General features: G+C 38.5%; 1 protein-coding gene across 1 annotated transcript; it reads right to left on the bottom strand.

Moving 5' to 3' along the window:
• Positions 1 to 167: 167 nt before the first annotated feature.
• On the bottom strand, positions 168 to 12,893 carry LOC133136273 (cytosolic non-specific dipeptidase-like). Its single transcript, XM_061253598.1, has 12 exons — positions 12,743 to 12,893; positions 12,162 to 12,252; positions 9,256 to 9,399; positions 7,092 to 7,254; positions 6,474 to 6,562; positions 6,010 to 6,210; positions 5,748 to 5,832; positions 5,230 to 5,390; positions 4,356 to 4,520; positions 2,809 to 2,950; positions 2,310 to 2,457; positions 168 to 690 (listed from the first exon to the last, which is right to left on the bottom strand). Exons 2-12 carry the CDS (start codon positions 12,219 to 12,221, stop codon positions 624 to 626), a joined length of 1,425 nt encoding a protein of 474 aa, XP_061109582.1. The 5' UTR covers positions 12,222 to 12,252; positions 12,743 to 12,893; the 3' UTR covers positions 168 to 623.
• Between the last annotated feature and the right edge of the window lie 3,564 nt (positions 12,894 to 16,457).

Below are 16,457 nucleotides of genomic sequence, written 5' to 3'. Positions count from 1 at the left end.
AATTTCAATTTTCCACCTCCCCTATTCCTGTTTGGAAGATGGCGGAATATTAATTTCTTCAACTAAGTCAGGGGTGCCCAATCATGTGCCATGGAGAGCTGAGAGTATGCATGTTTTAATTCCAACCTATCACTGTATTCAAGTTAAATTACAACAGACAGCTGCAATGGTGTTACAATGCCCTTTTTAATCAATACCGTTAGCTTTAATCCCTTCACCTGGCTCAAAATGGAAAAAGCAGAGAATGGACATTCAACATAGACTGCCCGGAAGAAGGCTTGGAAGCATGTGTCCAGTTGTGACTGCTTTGTACATTATTCCTATATAAGTACAGTAGCAGTATTCCTACATAAGAGACTACATTGCAGACTTATGAAATTATGAAATACAGATTTAGAATCAAATTCAGTTGCCTGGTTACACAAGATTTACACCATACATGAAGGTCTCCTTTCTGTAAAACAAAGTGTATTGTATTCAATACACTTTAAATAATGTCACAGCACTCGGTCAAAATATAAGTCAGGAGGATGACCACAGAGGTCAGTTGAATTTATGAAAACTGTCAGGTGCACTTTGATGCCGTCACCTCGGGTGTGCATGAGAATCCATACACAATGGTTTTACTGTAGCTGAGAAACTTCATGGAAGTAAGCACCCAGCATCTTTGTTCCCATGATGTAGTTGGACCTGAAAAAAGATAAGAGTATGGCTTTTATTGTTCAAATGGATGACAGAGCAAGGTTCATGACAGCACTTGTCTTTAGGGAAAAGTAGCACCAGTAGGGAAATGTGTGGGTTTAGACCTCTCTGCTTAGGATCCTGTTAGCAGCTGAGATACATGCATTGTATTGTGCATAAGCCAGGACACAGTTAATGTTAAATTATCCTCTTCAATGTTCTCCTTGTTGCCAGGCCTGTGACACCAACCATGCCCTATGCCAAACTAAAGACCGCAGGGCATGAGCAGAGAAAAAGCCAACCATGGAGAACTAATTACACTTTTCCTATTGTATACAAAATGTATTTTACCAGTTCCCAGTGATTTGATATGAAGTCAAAATGAATTATTTCTCTACTGGTCATGTTCTTTGGTCTTAACCAAAGTCAAAATAATTCATTTTGACTTTGGTGAAGACCAGTAGAGAACATGAGTGATTATCACAGATTTGGCAATACAGGTATCCTGGCTACACATTTTCAAATTTTGTAATGGTGCCACATAAATTACATCTGTTGTGTTCATGAATATCACATCAAAACTTATGTCCAAATGAACATTTGTGAGCCAACAAAGGCTTGAGATACACCCAATCAACCATTTATCAGAAATTTCGAGGCAACAATAAAAGAATCAAAGTACAAAACACTGTAGTAATATAAAATCACAGGACGACAGTAATCCGTATCATGTAGTCAATAAACTAGGAAAGGCACACTCATATAAATGGGTTTTAAGCCCGGCTTTGTATACCGCAAATGATTGTGATTGTGTACATGTTCGGGCAGACTGTTCCACAGGCATGCAATGGAGGAAAAAGCTTGATCACCAAGCCAAGTTCTGGGTACCGCCAAAAGGCTGCGGCTACTGGACTTCAGTGAGCAGGGGGATTACAAGGGATACAGTCGATCAGAGAGGTAAAGGGGCTATCACCATGCAATGACTTCAAAACCAGCAACAGTATCTTGAAGTCAAGTGGAGTGCAGCCAGGACAGGAGTGATCTGCTCAAACTTCCTGGTTCTGGTGATAACTCTGGCTACACTGTTCTGGACTGCCTATGGATGGACTTTGCAGGAAGCCCACCAAGTACATTACAGGAGTCAATTCTGGAGTAAATGTTGTAATGCTGGAGTCCCAAATAAAACTTCAAAAATGTTCATTAATGGTACTCTATTACAGTGCAAGACACCTAGCTGAAGCCTGCATTCGGTCACATTCTTATTTTTAACATCACAAATTCAACCTCTACAGAGGTTATAGTACAACATGAATAGTCCCATTTTGGCAGCATGTGGGTGCATGTTTTCTATGAATAGCTATATAAAGCTTGAGTAAAACGCAATTTAATCAAAGCGATTATCATATCTGTTATACAGTATGTTCAGATGCTTTAAATATGCTTTTCTGCCACGGTTTTAGCCTCATGGGGACAAGCTAATGCCACTGGAGCCTGTTCAACCAGTGCAAGCATGGCGAACAGCGCTGAGCGTGGTTTACCTGTTCAGCTTCTCATTCTGGTGAACAGCGCTGAGCGTGGTTTACCTGTTCAGCTTCTCATTCTGGTGAACAGCGCTGAGCATGCTTTACCTGTTCAGCTTCTCATTCTGGGAGTGTGCTCCGTCATCAGAGCACCCCATAGGCAGCAGCATGACGTTTCGTCCGGTGGCCTCTTGGAAGGTGAGGGCGACGGGAATGCTCCCACCTTCGCGAGTCAGGTCTGGTTCTACTCCGAACACTGCCCGCGGTCAAGAGGAAACGCAGACATTCGTTTCATTACAGTACATGCTATTTCGCGGACTTACAGTTCATTAGACTAAGCAGGATACATTCCCTGGAGCAATGTGGGGTTAACAGCTGTGCGGATCTTAACGCGGCTTATCGGGGACTGAACCACCAACCTTGCTAGATATAAAAGTGCTTTTATTTTAATACATCATGCTCTCTACCCGAGATCTCCTCTGCCCACCCTGGTAATCTTTGTTACATTAGTGGCAGCAAAGGGATAGACAGTGCAGACACAAAGAACTCATCTCGCCACATTGCAGCTCATGCACAGGTTGCTGTATGCGGAGGATTACAGCCTTACCTGTTTTCATGGCCTTCCTCCCAGCCATGTAATGGGGATGGTTGAAGTCAGACACCCAAGCCTTTGCCCCATGGCCCATATACACCTTTAGCTTGTTCGGGCTCTCCAGCTCAGAAAATTTACTCTGCAGGTGGCTTATTACCTTACAAGGGTAAAATAAGAAAAGAAAACAGAAATGCAATAAAAACTATAATGCAACAAATAAAACTTGGATATGATCGCTGGGTTTTAGAAAGTACATTCTCCTGTATACTGTACTCGTACAGTAGGTACGTAAAACACTGAATCGTACTCTCCCACAAATTGGATAAACTATTATAATTCAATCACATGCTTATTTTTCTGCGAGTATGATCCAGCAAAGGTGTATTTTGGAGCATATCAAATCTAATTTCATATCAAATCACACCAAGTTGTTTTTTTGGATTTTAGACATTAGCCTTTTAATTTTCATAGTGCAAATACCTGTGAATGTGTCATCACATTTGAATTTGTTGCGGGTTTGTCACACCCGTCAATATCAGTAGAAAATATCATACATAGGAGCAGTTACAGAACGTAAACACACCGAATCGATGTTGCTACAAAAATGCCATTGTGAAAAGGTATGAAATATAGCATTTTAATATGAAACAATAAGAATTTAAATACACTCATTGTGTATGTTCCCAATCAGGAGTGTATTACAATTCTATGTTTAACTTGTATTTTTATTTCCCCCCAACCCATTCAATCTAGCAAAATAACTTTTTGAGTTCTCAATTCTGATTGTGTAACATTTATTTTGAATTGTTTTTTTAAAAGTACTGTAATTAGTTGATATCATCGCTGGGATTGAAACTAGATCTTTACTACTTCAGATATGGATTAAGACAGAAGCCATATGATATCAATTTAACTGCTTGTTGTTACTGTACTTTTTCAGATCACTGATGTGATGCTCTAAGTCAAGTTAAAGTCAAGTCAAACATGCATGACTGTAAAACTACCTACTGTGTACACTGCAATCTTTTTCCATATCTGTTCAGCTGCCATCAGCAGCACAATAAAAGATAAAGATTTATTGGCTTTAACCTCTTCCACTCCAGAGACACTTGCGCAATCACGTATGTAGTTTAAAGTTCTTTTTTTTTTTTTTTTTTTAGCTTGATCTTGTTGAAGGCTGTGTCTCAGAGAAGTGAGATCTGTGGATTACAAGGTTTATACTACAGAAACCATGCTGTGACAATGTTATATCCAAAATTTGTGTTATAATGGGGTCCATTATTAGAGGGTTCCACTGTACTTAATGGAACCATTTATGTAAAGACTGTACAAAAATAATAAACTGATTTCTTTGCTCTCATAATTTAGAACACTCGAAACCTAACCCTGGCCTGCTTTAGATACTCGTTTTTTTTTTTACATCATTTTCTTTTGGATAATTTTATGGGAATAGGCCTGCAATACTGCAGGTACAGCAGATGAAAACCATGAACTCATTTAATATTCTAGCGGATGATCTACAGTACATTCTGTACTGAAATTATCCCATTTGTAACGCATACCTGCTTCTCCACCTTCTTGGGGTCCATGTCAGGTACCAGGCGGATGGAAAACTTGCCAATAACTTTGCGGGGGATGACCGTTTTTGCCCCTCCTTCTGAGAAGGCCCCCTCGATGCCATGGAGAGAAAGAGAAGGGTACCTCCAGCGGTGCATCAGGACTTGCTCCTGCAGAAAGAGAGGTAAATCATTGGGAATTATTAGCAGGATTTTTTTGACACAGGTGCCTGTTGCACACATTACATGTATGTATGCAAGCTCATTGGTTTTGCTGCCACTAACTTGAAGCCTGTGTTTAAACATAGTTTTTTTGTAGGAGCGGCTACCAAGGCTTGCCCTGCCTAAGAATATGGAAGAGGCAAACATCTAAATGGAATCAGTAAAGCATAAGCAAAATAAAATAAAAAAGTAAATGGTAAAGCATTGCTTAGACAATTCTTACACTATGATACAATATGGGTGATGAGAAACATGCCTAAACTAATTTAATGTTTGGAACAAACCCAATATGAGTGGGCAGTAATATTTCTGAGACTAGAGGTTTGTAAACTTAAGTATGTTCAATTGCATATTATTAAAATGACTAGAGAAATATTTTTAATGGCATGCGTTGCATCTGTACTGTTTGTACCAATGTTTGACTTATTTTTGGGTTGATTTGGGCAGCCATCATGCTTCAGCAGCTCATGGACATCAATTTAAAATATGAAATAGGGGCCTGAAAACCTTCTGAAGGCACAGTATGGTTCTCCACTGAAAGAACTCAATAGCTCCACATACTTCTTCTCAATATTTACATCCAATTTACATTGCATTTAACCAACATACCATCAGAGAAGAAAGACAGATCATAATAGGTGAACAAGGCAAGCCCCACCTTGCTGTTGTGGAGCAATTTGCATGCCCCCACATCCCTGCGGTACTCATCCACGTCAAAGTCAATTTTCTCATAAAGCTTCATCTCTTCCTGTGTTTCAGGGGCCACGTCATCATACATCCCCGGGACCAGGATTTTACCTTTTTTATCCACCAGCGACCCTGCACAGAAGTTCGAAAGGATTGTTAAGAAATACCAGCATATGTATACATTATTGATTCGGACGATAGCTTTTGTAGCCAAGAGCATGAATGCCCATAGATTTTTGCAGAAACACTGGAATACAACACACAACACAAGAACATTTTAAACATAATCAAGAGTAATTGGTCTACATTTTAAAAGTTCCATCATCTCAACAGGATATGCATAATGCTTGATATCACTCGCAAGAATGAAACAATTACTATGGATCTGTGTTCTACTCCAAACAGGACACATTCAGTAAGTGTAAACATAATATTTAAACACAAATTCAGGAGTTGCAACAAGTCTGCCTTCTGCAGCTTGTGACTTACCCATCAGTGCGATAAGGTCAGTCATAGCTTCATGAACAGAGCCCCCAAAAACACCAGAGTGGAGGTCTTTATCACAGCATTCCATCTGCGGACAACACAACATATGGTCAACGTTAAAAACAAATAAAAATAAATACATTTAGATGCAGTTAATTAGAGTTAAATGCAGGATTGCAGAAAGAACATGTGTACTAAAGAAAGGAGAAGGAAGACACTTAAATGTTCACTCAAAAGTTGAGAGTAAAAGGAAAGAGGACCTCACCTCGATGAAGAAGTAGCAGATGCCTCTGAGGCCGTATGTGATGCAGGGTTTGGTCTTTCCCAGCCAATAGTTGTCTGAAATGCAGACATAATCCACATCCTTCAAGAAGGAATCTTTTCTGGCAAACACCAGGTCGTCCAGGCCCTCTGACCCGGACTCCTCCATTCCTTCGAAGCAGAACTTGATGTTGATTGGTAGTTCCTGTTTCAAAATGCAGACATGCCAAAATGAGGTGTCAATCTTCAAAAGAAAAACTCTTCATATGGATGCTCTTTTTAAAGTGCACTATGAAGACAAAGCCAAAAATATAACACCACACATTTTGCCATCTACGCGAAAGGGATAAGCCTATGGGGGCTATTATACTATAACGGTACAAGCAACAAAACAGAATAGATAAATTTTCTATAAATACTATAATTTCTTGTGGGAGTCCCATTACACCTCACAAGTTAAGCTTGTACCTGTTTTATTTTCTGATAAGCCTCGATGCAGTTAAACCAGGCTAGCACCGGGCCTTTGTCATCAGTGGAGCCTCGTCCATACAACTTCCCTGCAAAAGAACAAACAAAAACAGGTTCTACTGGCAAGTCAAATTTCTACAGAACAGTATGAGTAATGCGGTTACAAAAATAAACACTGAAATGTCATTACTTGCTTTCACTTACGTTTTAACACTGAACACTGTTGGCACATTGATTTGTTGTTATGCACTTAATGTATTCTCAAAAATGTATGCATATAAAATGTTGCACATTATTTCTGCTTTCAAAGCCTTAATGTTGGCCTACTGCATAATGACAAATCATACAGGCCACTGAATAAATGATCAAAACAGCTTAAATGCGCAATATCACAAAAACAGGTTGTGCCACCAATTTCTTTTTATTGTGCCACCAGTTGAAAAGGTCTGGAGCCTTGAATTTAGTCACAGATTGTGCTTTGTGTGTCGTTTCCTTTTTTTTAAACTTTTCTTTTGCTTCTTTGACACTGCAAAAGGCACTGTGTTGTTAAACTTTAAGTGTAATGGTCAATGTTAATGTGTGTGTAGGGAAGGGGGGGGGATTGAACTGAATTCCCACCATCCTTCTCCTCCAATGTGAAGGGCTCAGAATCCCAGCCATCATCAATGCTGGCTGGCTGAACATCCAGGTGACCATAGATGCACACAGTCTTCTTTCCTGGGTCTGAGCCGAGAGATCCGAGGACAATTGGCGGCAAAGGGATTTCTTCTCCACTCGGAAGCTAAAACCAAGTAAAGAGGAGAGAACAGGACACATTCTCACAGGAACAATAAATTTGTTCTCTCTGAAGTTAATAGATTAGCAGCTACGATATTAGCGTGTTGAGAAAGCATTTAGCTGAAACAGGATACGTGATGCTAGTATCGCTCAAAAACTACCTGAAGATGGCATCAAAGGCCATCTTGAAGAAATGGGGTTGTGCAAAAATGGTAAGAAAAACGTCTTATTTAGGCCACTCACTTGACATACTTGGAAGAGTTTAAGTGGTATCATCTACAGTGAAGGAAATCATTTTTTGATCCCACGCTGATTTTGTAAGTTTGCCACTGACAAAGAAATGAACGTTCTATAATTTTAATGGTAGGTTTATTTTAACAGTGAGAGACAGAATATCAAAAATGAAATCCAGAAAATCACATCAGATAAATTGAAGTGCATTTGATTGCGTGAAATAAATATTTGATCCCCTACCAAACAGCAAGAATTCTGGCTCCCACAGTCCGGTTAGATTAGTCCTCTCGCTTTAAGAAAGTACTCCTTATCTCAACTCGTAAACCTGTATAAAAGACACCTGTCTCAACTCGTTACCTGTATAAACCTGTCCACAGAATCAATCAATCAGATTCCAACCTCTCCACCATGGGCAAGTCCAAAGAGCTCTCTAAGGACGTCAGGGACAAGATTGTAGACCTGCACAAGGCTGGATTGGGCTACAAGACCATAGGCAAGCAGCTTGGTGAGAAGGAGACAACTGTTGGTGCGATTATTCGGAAATGGAAGAAACACAAAATGACCATCAATCGCCCTCGGTCTGGGGCTCCATGCAAGATCTCGCCTCGTGGGGTATCGATGATCATGAGAAAGGTGAGGGATCAGCCCAGAACAACACGGGAGGAACTTGTTAATGATATCAAGGCAGCTGGGACCACAGTCACCAAGAAAACCATTGGTAACACACTACGCCGTAATGGATTAAAATCCTGCAGCGCCCGCAAGATCCCCCTTCTCAAGAAGGCACATGTACAGGCCCATCTGAAGTTTGCCAATGAACACCTGAATGATTCAGAGAAAGCTTGGGAAAAGGTGATGTGGTCAGATGAGACCAAAATCGAGCTTTTGGCATCAACTCGACTCGCCCCGTTTGGAGGAAGAGAAATGCTAACTATAACCCCAAGAACACTATCCCAACCATCAAGCATGGAGGTGGAAACATTATGCTTTGGGGGTGTTTCTCTGCTAAGGGGACAGGACGACTTCACCGCATCGAGGGGAGGATGGACGGGGCCATGTTCCGTGAAATCCTGGGCGACAACCTTCTTTCCTCAGCCAGGACACTGAAAATGGGTCGTGGATGAGTCTTCCAGCACGGCAATGACCCAAAACATACGGCCAAGGCAACAAAGGAGTGGCTCAAGAAGAAGCACATTAAGGTCACGGAGTGGCCTAGCCAGTCTCTGGACCTTAATCCCATAGAAAATCTGTGGAGGGAGCTGAAGCTTCTATCTGCGAAGAGGAGTGGACCAAAATCCATCATGAGATGTGTGCAAAGCTGGTGACCAAGTACAATAAACGTCTGACCTCTGCTTGCCAACAAGGGTTTCTCCACTAAGTACTAAGTCATGTTTTGCTTGGGGCTCAAACACAATCAAATGCAAATCTTTCATATTATTTTTTTTATTTTTTTTAATATTCTGTCTCACTGTCAAAATAAACCTACCATTAAAATTATAGACCGTTCAATTTATTTGTCAGTGGGCAAATAATTATTAGAGGGATCAAATAATTATTTCCTTCTCTGTATGTGATAAAAAAAAAAAAAGGGTCCCTATGGAGGCCATGTTGCTCCATTAAAACTGAGTTCCCCGCTCATGAGTTTATTTTACTGGTGTTGTCTTTTTCATTATGGTTTCCACAAAAAGATACCATCCCTGTACCCCGGTTTAATGGAAAAACAAGGAAAGAATGAAAAAACACTCCTAAATGATGTCATCTGCAATCTCACCTTTTGTTTGCCAATGTCCACCAGCTCCACTGTCCCTCCCAGTTTCTCAATATCCTTGGCAGCCATTTCCATCATCTTATTGATCTCCCCACGCTTCTCTGGCCAGGCTGAAACGCTCTGCACAGCAACCCACTGTGCCAAACGCTGGAGGAAGGACAGGCAGTCAGAGGTATGAACACACAATTCCTCTGGCTCTGACTCAGCACATTTGATACTTACCGCAAAAATGATCCGGGTGACGTGCTTAACAATCCGAAACAGCAGCGTCTGTTGTGATATGTACTTAATGTTCTAAAACAGCAGATATACCAATGCTGCGTGCTAGAATCTGTGGAGATAAAGACTCCAAGATTGACATTTCTCTGGTCTTAATGATAGATTTATAGCTAAAATGGGTCTCTTTTGGTAAATAACTGATTTCATCTACATCCTAAAAAGAATAGTTAGCCATCTTCCGTAAAATTCTTCAACAGCGATGTGAAAGATTGATATCAAATTCTAAGAAGTGTTTGATTGCAGTTTTTGATCCTAAAATTGGTGCTGGTTTATATTATAGTTTACATATTAAGCAGGCAATTACTTTCTCACAGGGGTGACATTGGTGTTTGATAGCTTTTTTCATTAAATAAATTAAATAGTCATTTTAAAAACGTGTTTTACTCAGGTTCCCTACATTTTGCCATTGAATTAATGACCATTTTGACCTTCATAAGTTTCACCAAATGCAGTGCCATGCAATTCCAATGGAGGGAAGAATGGTGAAACATCATCATGAACACCAATACATACCAAGATATTTAAATAACAAAACAATACTTCCTCCCGCTCCCAATGAGCTTACAAGATTTCCGTTTTCATTTAAAAATTTGACTTCTGAATGCAATTCACTTATGATTATCTGCTCATACAAGTACACATGTTTATAGGACTATAGTTTATAAGTTTTTATAGACAATTCTATTTAAAGCATTTTTAATCATGAAACAACTTTTTTTATGCAGGTGGTTTTAATGTATCGGTGCATAAACTATAACTATAATGTGGAGATCATAAATGTAATCATACAACCCATTTCTTATCCATAGGAGGTCTAAGTGAAGGATGCCCTACCTACACCATCTACTCAATGTTTCAGTAGATAGTGTAGGCCCCGTGGATGTCTTGCCATGGTGGAGTCCTCCCTATCATGGTGGAGTCCTCCCTATCAAGCTGATGTTCAAATCTGACAGCCAAAACCATGCAACTATATTGTTCTGAATCATCACATTACAAAGAATAGACGCTTGGGCTGCTTTGGTCAACAACATAGTCTACACAGGCTTGTTTCCCCGCATTCTTTGTATATCAGAAAAGAGGACACTAGACAATACTGCCTTCAACCCTTTGAAGTGGAATGACACACTTTGCATCCAAAAGCACTCCCTTTAGTCACTGTCAAATAACTCATTTATGAACGGGGTCTATGTGTCTTTTTTTTTCTTCTTTTTTTTGTCTTAATGCATTTAAAAATGCCTCTATACTTAAATTTTTAGAATACAGTTAAGTTTAATCACATATTTTTATTTTATAATGTTTTAACGCTGTAAATATTTATTCATCGCTTGTTGTTTAAGTGGTGCCTTGTCATCAAAAAAGAAAGCGGTTTTATTCGACCCTTTCAGTTCTCTGAGCTCTGAACATATTACCACTGTGGAGCCGGTTGAGTTTTTTATTTTTTTTTTTTACATAAAAACATTCTTCATATAACTTTTATCAGTCTAGGGCAAATGGGGCATGAATCCCAGTCCCTTTTCCACTGGGCTGCAGGAAACAAAGGCAGTGAGGAACTATCCACAGTGGGAACTAAAATGGTCCCTAAAGCGCAGTTTGTTTTCCCATCACACTTTGAGAACCGTGAAGATAATGCAAAGTAGGAGGAAGTGTCTAAGAACCACTTCCATTGCATCAAACCAGTAACTGGTCCATCATGATGACCAGCACAGTAGATTTTTCAGAATAACCAACAGGGCTCCAGCACCTGCAGCACTAATTATGAAAAAACTTTTTTTATTTTTTATTAATGGTACATGTAGCCATTTCTGAAATAACGTGGCTTACGAGGGAAAATGAACTCTCAACATGAAAGGCTCCTAATAAAGAAAAATTAACAGCTCATTGAAATTCAAGGATTGCAACTGTGGTCTAAGCAAAAACCAGCAAACACTGCTGTACAGAGCTTTACAAAACTATGGCTCTAGTATCTTTGGTTTAATAAGGCCATAGTTATAAATGACTGAAATTCTCTGTTGCAACTGAGTTCTTCATTTCCTCAAACAGCTACAGTTCTCCCTGGCTACTAAGTAGCTGAGTCGGCAGATGAAAGAAATAAAAATCGGAACAAAAACTGTTCTGTAATAAACTACCTGATGCTTTGATACTTTAAAAAAAATAAAAAAAATAAAAACAAAAAAAAAAACATTAAAAAATTATACGATATAAGATGCAGCACCTTTTCTAAGGAAGCTCCATGTTTTCTTAGAAAAACACATTTAAACTAAATGCATAGCCTATTGCTGTATGAAAAAAAGGTAGGTTAGCATTAGTGGAAAGCAAGTTTCCAAGAGTCATTAATTGTGCTTGGCTGAAAAGCATAAGACTTTGCATCCTGTGATGTAAGGTATAGGCTATACAATGGTCAAATGGTGTAATGCTACACATTAAAAGTAAAATTTGACTAATAAGTAAGTTCATATGTTTGTGCTCAGCTACTATGGAATTATCCACCTATAACATACTCTACATTTCAGATAACAAGAGTTAAATTGATCACTCAAAGTTAACAATGCTCAAAGTACATAAAGTTACCTACTGAATAAGCAACGATTTAGTCTGCATTCCTTTCACTTATATGCATTTCAATTAATTACCTCAACGTAGATCTCCTGGTGTTCGTCCACATACTTAAACAATGCTGGAAGGAATGACATCTTGATTCTTGACCACTTCACCAGGTTAACGCTGTCACACCAAGCAAGTTAAATGTGACAGTTAAAGACCAACAGAGAGTAATCGTTAATTTCTGTACTTGAGCTTGGAACCGACTCCGCCCATGCTGAAGTCAGCAAGCCTATAGAGTCCAATGAGATAAATAGCAATCTTTGCCGTCTACAAGCAGATTACGAAATCGCACGATTTAATAATTAACTACAGCAATATAAAAGACAAAGTGCAGACAAAATAATGAACCATAAAGGTTAATACGGTGATAGAATTAATGTTGCTCTTCCTTTAAGTAAGTTCCTCATGCGGCCCCGAAACATATTAAAGCTATCCCGCTATTCGCTAACAAAATTACATTATCTGGATAGCTCTACCGGGTGGTACGAAAAAACTAAAAATGCGCCCCAATCTCCACTGTTCATCTTGTAACAAATGAACTGCAGAAAAAAGAAACCTGGTATGTGTTAAAGACTTGTATTTTCATAACTGCGCTTGAATGCCTACTTACCGAACTGCATAACTGTAGACAGCGACGCCAACAGAAACATGAGGGGAGCAGATTCAAACCCGGAAGTATAATTGCTGAGCTCAGTCATGCTCAGTTGAGTCACAGATGTTGTTCAACGTTAGGTAGCACGGCTTTCTGCTTTCTAAAGAGATTGGGGGAGGGTGTCTGCTTTCTCTCTCTATGGGCTTTGGTTGTGTCCTTGGTCACATGCCAAATCACATGTTTTCCCCCGAGTTGTCCAGCTGACACAGAGACGTTCAAGTTCTTCTTTTATATCCTTCGGATGACGTACTGTATGTGTATATTTTATATATTCATGTTTGAAAGAATTACAATAGCTTTGTTATTATGAAAATGTACTTTCATTTCAGCAATAAAAAACATGTGTGATCTTTTGGCTCTGTACTCGGATTTGGAATGAAACAATGAATGTGAGGTTCAAGTATAGAACTGTCACCTTTAATTTCAGCACATTACATTCACATTGGGTGAACGTTCCATCCTTTTTATACATATTCAAAATTATTGGCACCCTTCACAATTATTGTAAATAAAATCAAACAAAATTGGAACTATATTGTGTCATTCCATTACTAGAGTATAAAAATGAAGTATTTCAAGCATTTTTTGGTTTGAGTCTTGATGATTACGGCTCACAGCTCATGAAAAATCTAAAGTCCAGTATCTCAAAAAATTAGAATATTACATAAGACCAATCAAAAAAAAGATTTTGATATGAACATACTTTTCGACCTTCTGAAAAGTATGTTCATATATGCACTCAATACTTGGTCGGGCAATCATGGGGAAGACTGCTGACTTGACAGTTGTCCAGAAGACACTCATTGACATCCTCTGCAAGGGGGGTAAGACACAGAAGGTCACTGCTGAAAGAGCTGTATCAAAGCATATTCATGGAAAGTTGATTGGAAGGGAAAAGTGTGGTAGGAAATAGGTTGCATGTTGTTTCTACTGTTTGTGCAATAAAATACAAACGTTACCATCTAGATATTCTACGACTGTATTTGCCGTTATGACTATTGGAATATAACCATTGTTTTGGAGGCAATACCGTACCTGCTTTTGTCAGCAGTTTGTCACCTGCTTCACTAGCTTGTAATCATTCTGTTCATGACAAAACATAATAATTAGCAGTTATTATATTAATACATTTACAAATTACAATTTATTTTTGTTTTATAATGTATTACTGATGTAGATAGTTATTTATTGCTTGCTTAATTGTTTGCAGTGTCTTCAAAAAAAGAAAACCTTCAGTTCTCCGAGCATATTTCCTCCAGGTACTATGCTGACATTTATATACATTATAAAGCAATAGCATGTCCTATTAACATTGCTATAAGATGTGCTTACCCCATGAAACATTCTTTTAATGTAGGATTCTTGTAATGTAACCTGAACTGTCACTTTTGATTTTGTAGATATACAGAAGTATATATAGCATATTTATTAAAAAGTAAAATAAAAATAAAAAAACATATAATGGCGCTCAACAACTCATATCCAGGCCTTTATTTGACATTTTCTGATAGGGACAGGTCTTCTGAAAAAAATAAATGAGGGGTTACATGAGGAGTTATCTAGTAGATAAACCAGTTTAAATCTGTAAAATAGTGGAAACACATAAAAATCACCAAAGTCTCAAAGAGTTAATAGATCCAGTAATAATGGTTTCTGGAACGGACCCCAGGGCATGGTCAGACTCTAAAATATTTCCATATCTGTAATAGTTCAAAAAACAATTTTTAGATAGCTCTTCTCATAATTTATTCAGTAGGCCGACTGCTGTAACTCCCACTGCAGGTTGGTGTGTGTTGGCAGAATGACAAGTCAGCTTCTATATCTATCAGTGGCAGAATACAAACAAAGTACCTATACCGATGCTTGTACCAGGAAAATTACAGAGCGAGTTGAGACAATAGCGGCATAACATTTAGTGTTCTGATCACCCCGACTTCCACCGTCCCTGCCCCCAAGCTATCATCTCACAAGCAATGAGCACTTTGATTACGTGAATACAAGGATCAGAAATAAGACCAAGAAAAATGCAGGAAGGAAGGAAGCTTGCAAAGCACTGTAGCACTACCTAGAGTGTTCATTGCACAGGTGTCATGCATAATAAATTTGCAGAAGGAAAATAATCCTAATAATAATCCTTGCAAAAATATAGGGTTCCTACATACCCTTAATGCTTGGCCCCCTAAATATTATCACAATATATTTCCCCAAACATTGATGGTCATAAAATGTCAACATCTAAAATAAACAAAATAACTTACATGTGGTAGTACTGGCAGTTGGGTGCTTGTGGCTGTGAGTGCTTGGCCCCCTTAACTGTTACTTATATTATATTCTAAGATATAAAAAAGCAATTCTAATTGTAACTGAATAATTTACATCCAAAAATATTCTAATCTACTGCCATTACTACTACAAATGCAATTTGTTTATCTCCTCTAAATTTCAGCTTTTGTGTTACACTCCTAAGATCACATTACATTTTTTTTTCTCTCTCATTGTTGCAAGTAGGGTTATCTAAAATGTGAACCTTGTGCTATGTGGGGGAAAATTAAACAGTTGATAATCAAACTGTCTTAACTGGAATTTGATAACTTTAGCAATTGTCATGACCATATTCTGTGTCTCAGAAACACTGACGCAGAAACCATGGGCGGCTATGAGTCACATAGGGCCAAGTTATCAGTTTGTGCCTGGACAGAATGTTCATGTTGTGTTATCCCTATATATCCACAAGCTAGTGGAACAGTTACACTAACTTAACTCTGAACTGCTTGATGTTTGATCTTTACTGCTCCTGTAAATATGGTGTGGAAACAAAAAGGAGAATCTTTCAAATTACTTGGATTGTACATTACATGTATTTGTATTGAACTGGCAGAAGCCCATGTCAGTTGCAAAAATGGCACCATTTACCTTGATAAATTGTCAGAAAATGTTTGGTTTCTTGACATGGCAACTTGCCCTATAGGATATTCTGAAGAGAGGCACAGTGGTTTTGATTCCAGTCATGAAAGAGCTGTGCATTTCGGACACCGGAAAAAGTCAGGACTTGTATCCACTGAACATGTGAGTCGACACTGGGCTGATTTTCCGAAACTGAGAGGGGTCAGGATGAATGCTGAAAAGTCCATTCTGTCTCCAGATGTTAACATCTCAGAAGCTGGAAAGGCTTTTTTGAACAAAGTAATACACAGCTCTGCTGGGAATTTTCTCACAAGGAAATATGTTAGAGGTAAGAAAATATATCATATTATGATGTATTAATGCAATTTATGTATTATTTGTAGAGATACCTGTGAAGGGACTGATGAATACATGAGTAGATTCATTGATATTTGCTGAGCAATTACTGTATATCCACTCATGTAATTGTTCAGACAGATCACAAAAGGTCATCTCTGTATCATGACAATTAGAATGGATGGACTCAACATACAACATAATGTTTTGGAAGAATAAGATCAGTGGAGGGAAATAGGAATTGTAAAAATGCTGACATTAGTACTTCTCTGTTTTGATTATGCATTGGCTGTCAGCTAGGGCAAATCCTGCCGCAAATGAAAAATAGATGTTTCTAAATACGTTTTAGTGAAATTATTTTAATAACACAAGTGCCAAATCTGCCTTATTATTATTAACAATAAATCAACTCATTCAATCTATAAGCCTGCAG

The sequence above is a fragment of the Conger conger genome, chromosome 9 (genome assembly GCF_963514075.1).
Source record: "Conger conger chromosome 9, fConCon1.1, whole genome shotgun sequence".
NCBI lineage: Eukaryota > Metazoa > Chordata > Actinopteri > Anguilliformes > Congridae > Conger > Conger conger.
The sequence above is the reverse complement of the archived record's forward strand: the minus strand, read 5'-3'. Positions and strand labels throughout refer to the sequence as shown.

Coding starts and splice junctions, on each gene's coding strand:
- LOC133136273 (XM_061253598.1), bottom strand. CDS start 12,221: ATGTCATTCCTTCCAGCATTGTTTAAGTATGTGGACGAACACCAGGAG. Junction 5,833..6,009: donor TCTGCTACTTCTTCATCGAG/GTGAGGTCCTCT, acceptor TGTTGTCCGCAG/ATGGAATGCTGTGATAAAGA. Junction 2,458..2,808: donor GAGGAAGGCCATGAAAACAG/GTAAGGCTGTAA, acceptor GACCGCGGGCAG/TGTTCGGAGTAGAACCAGAC.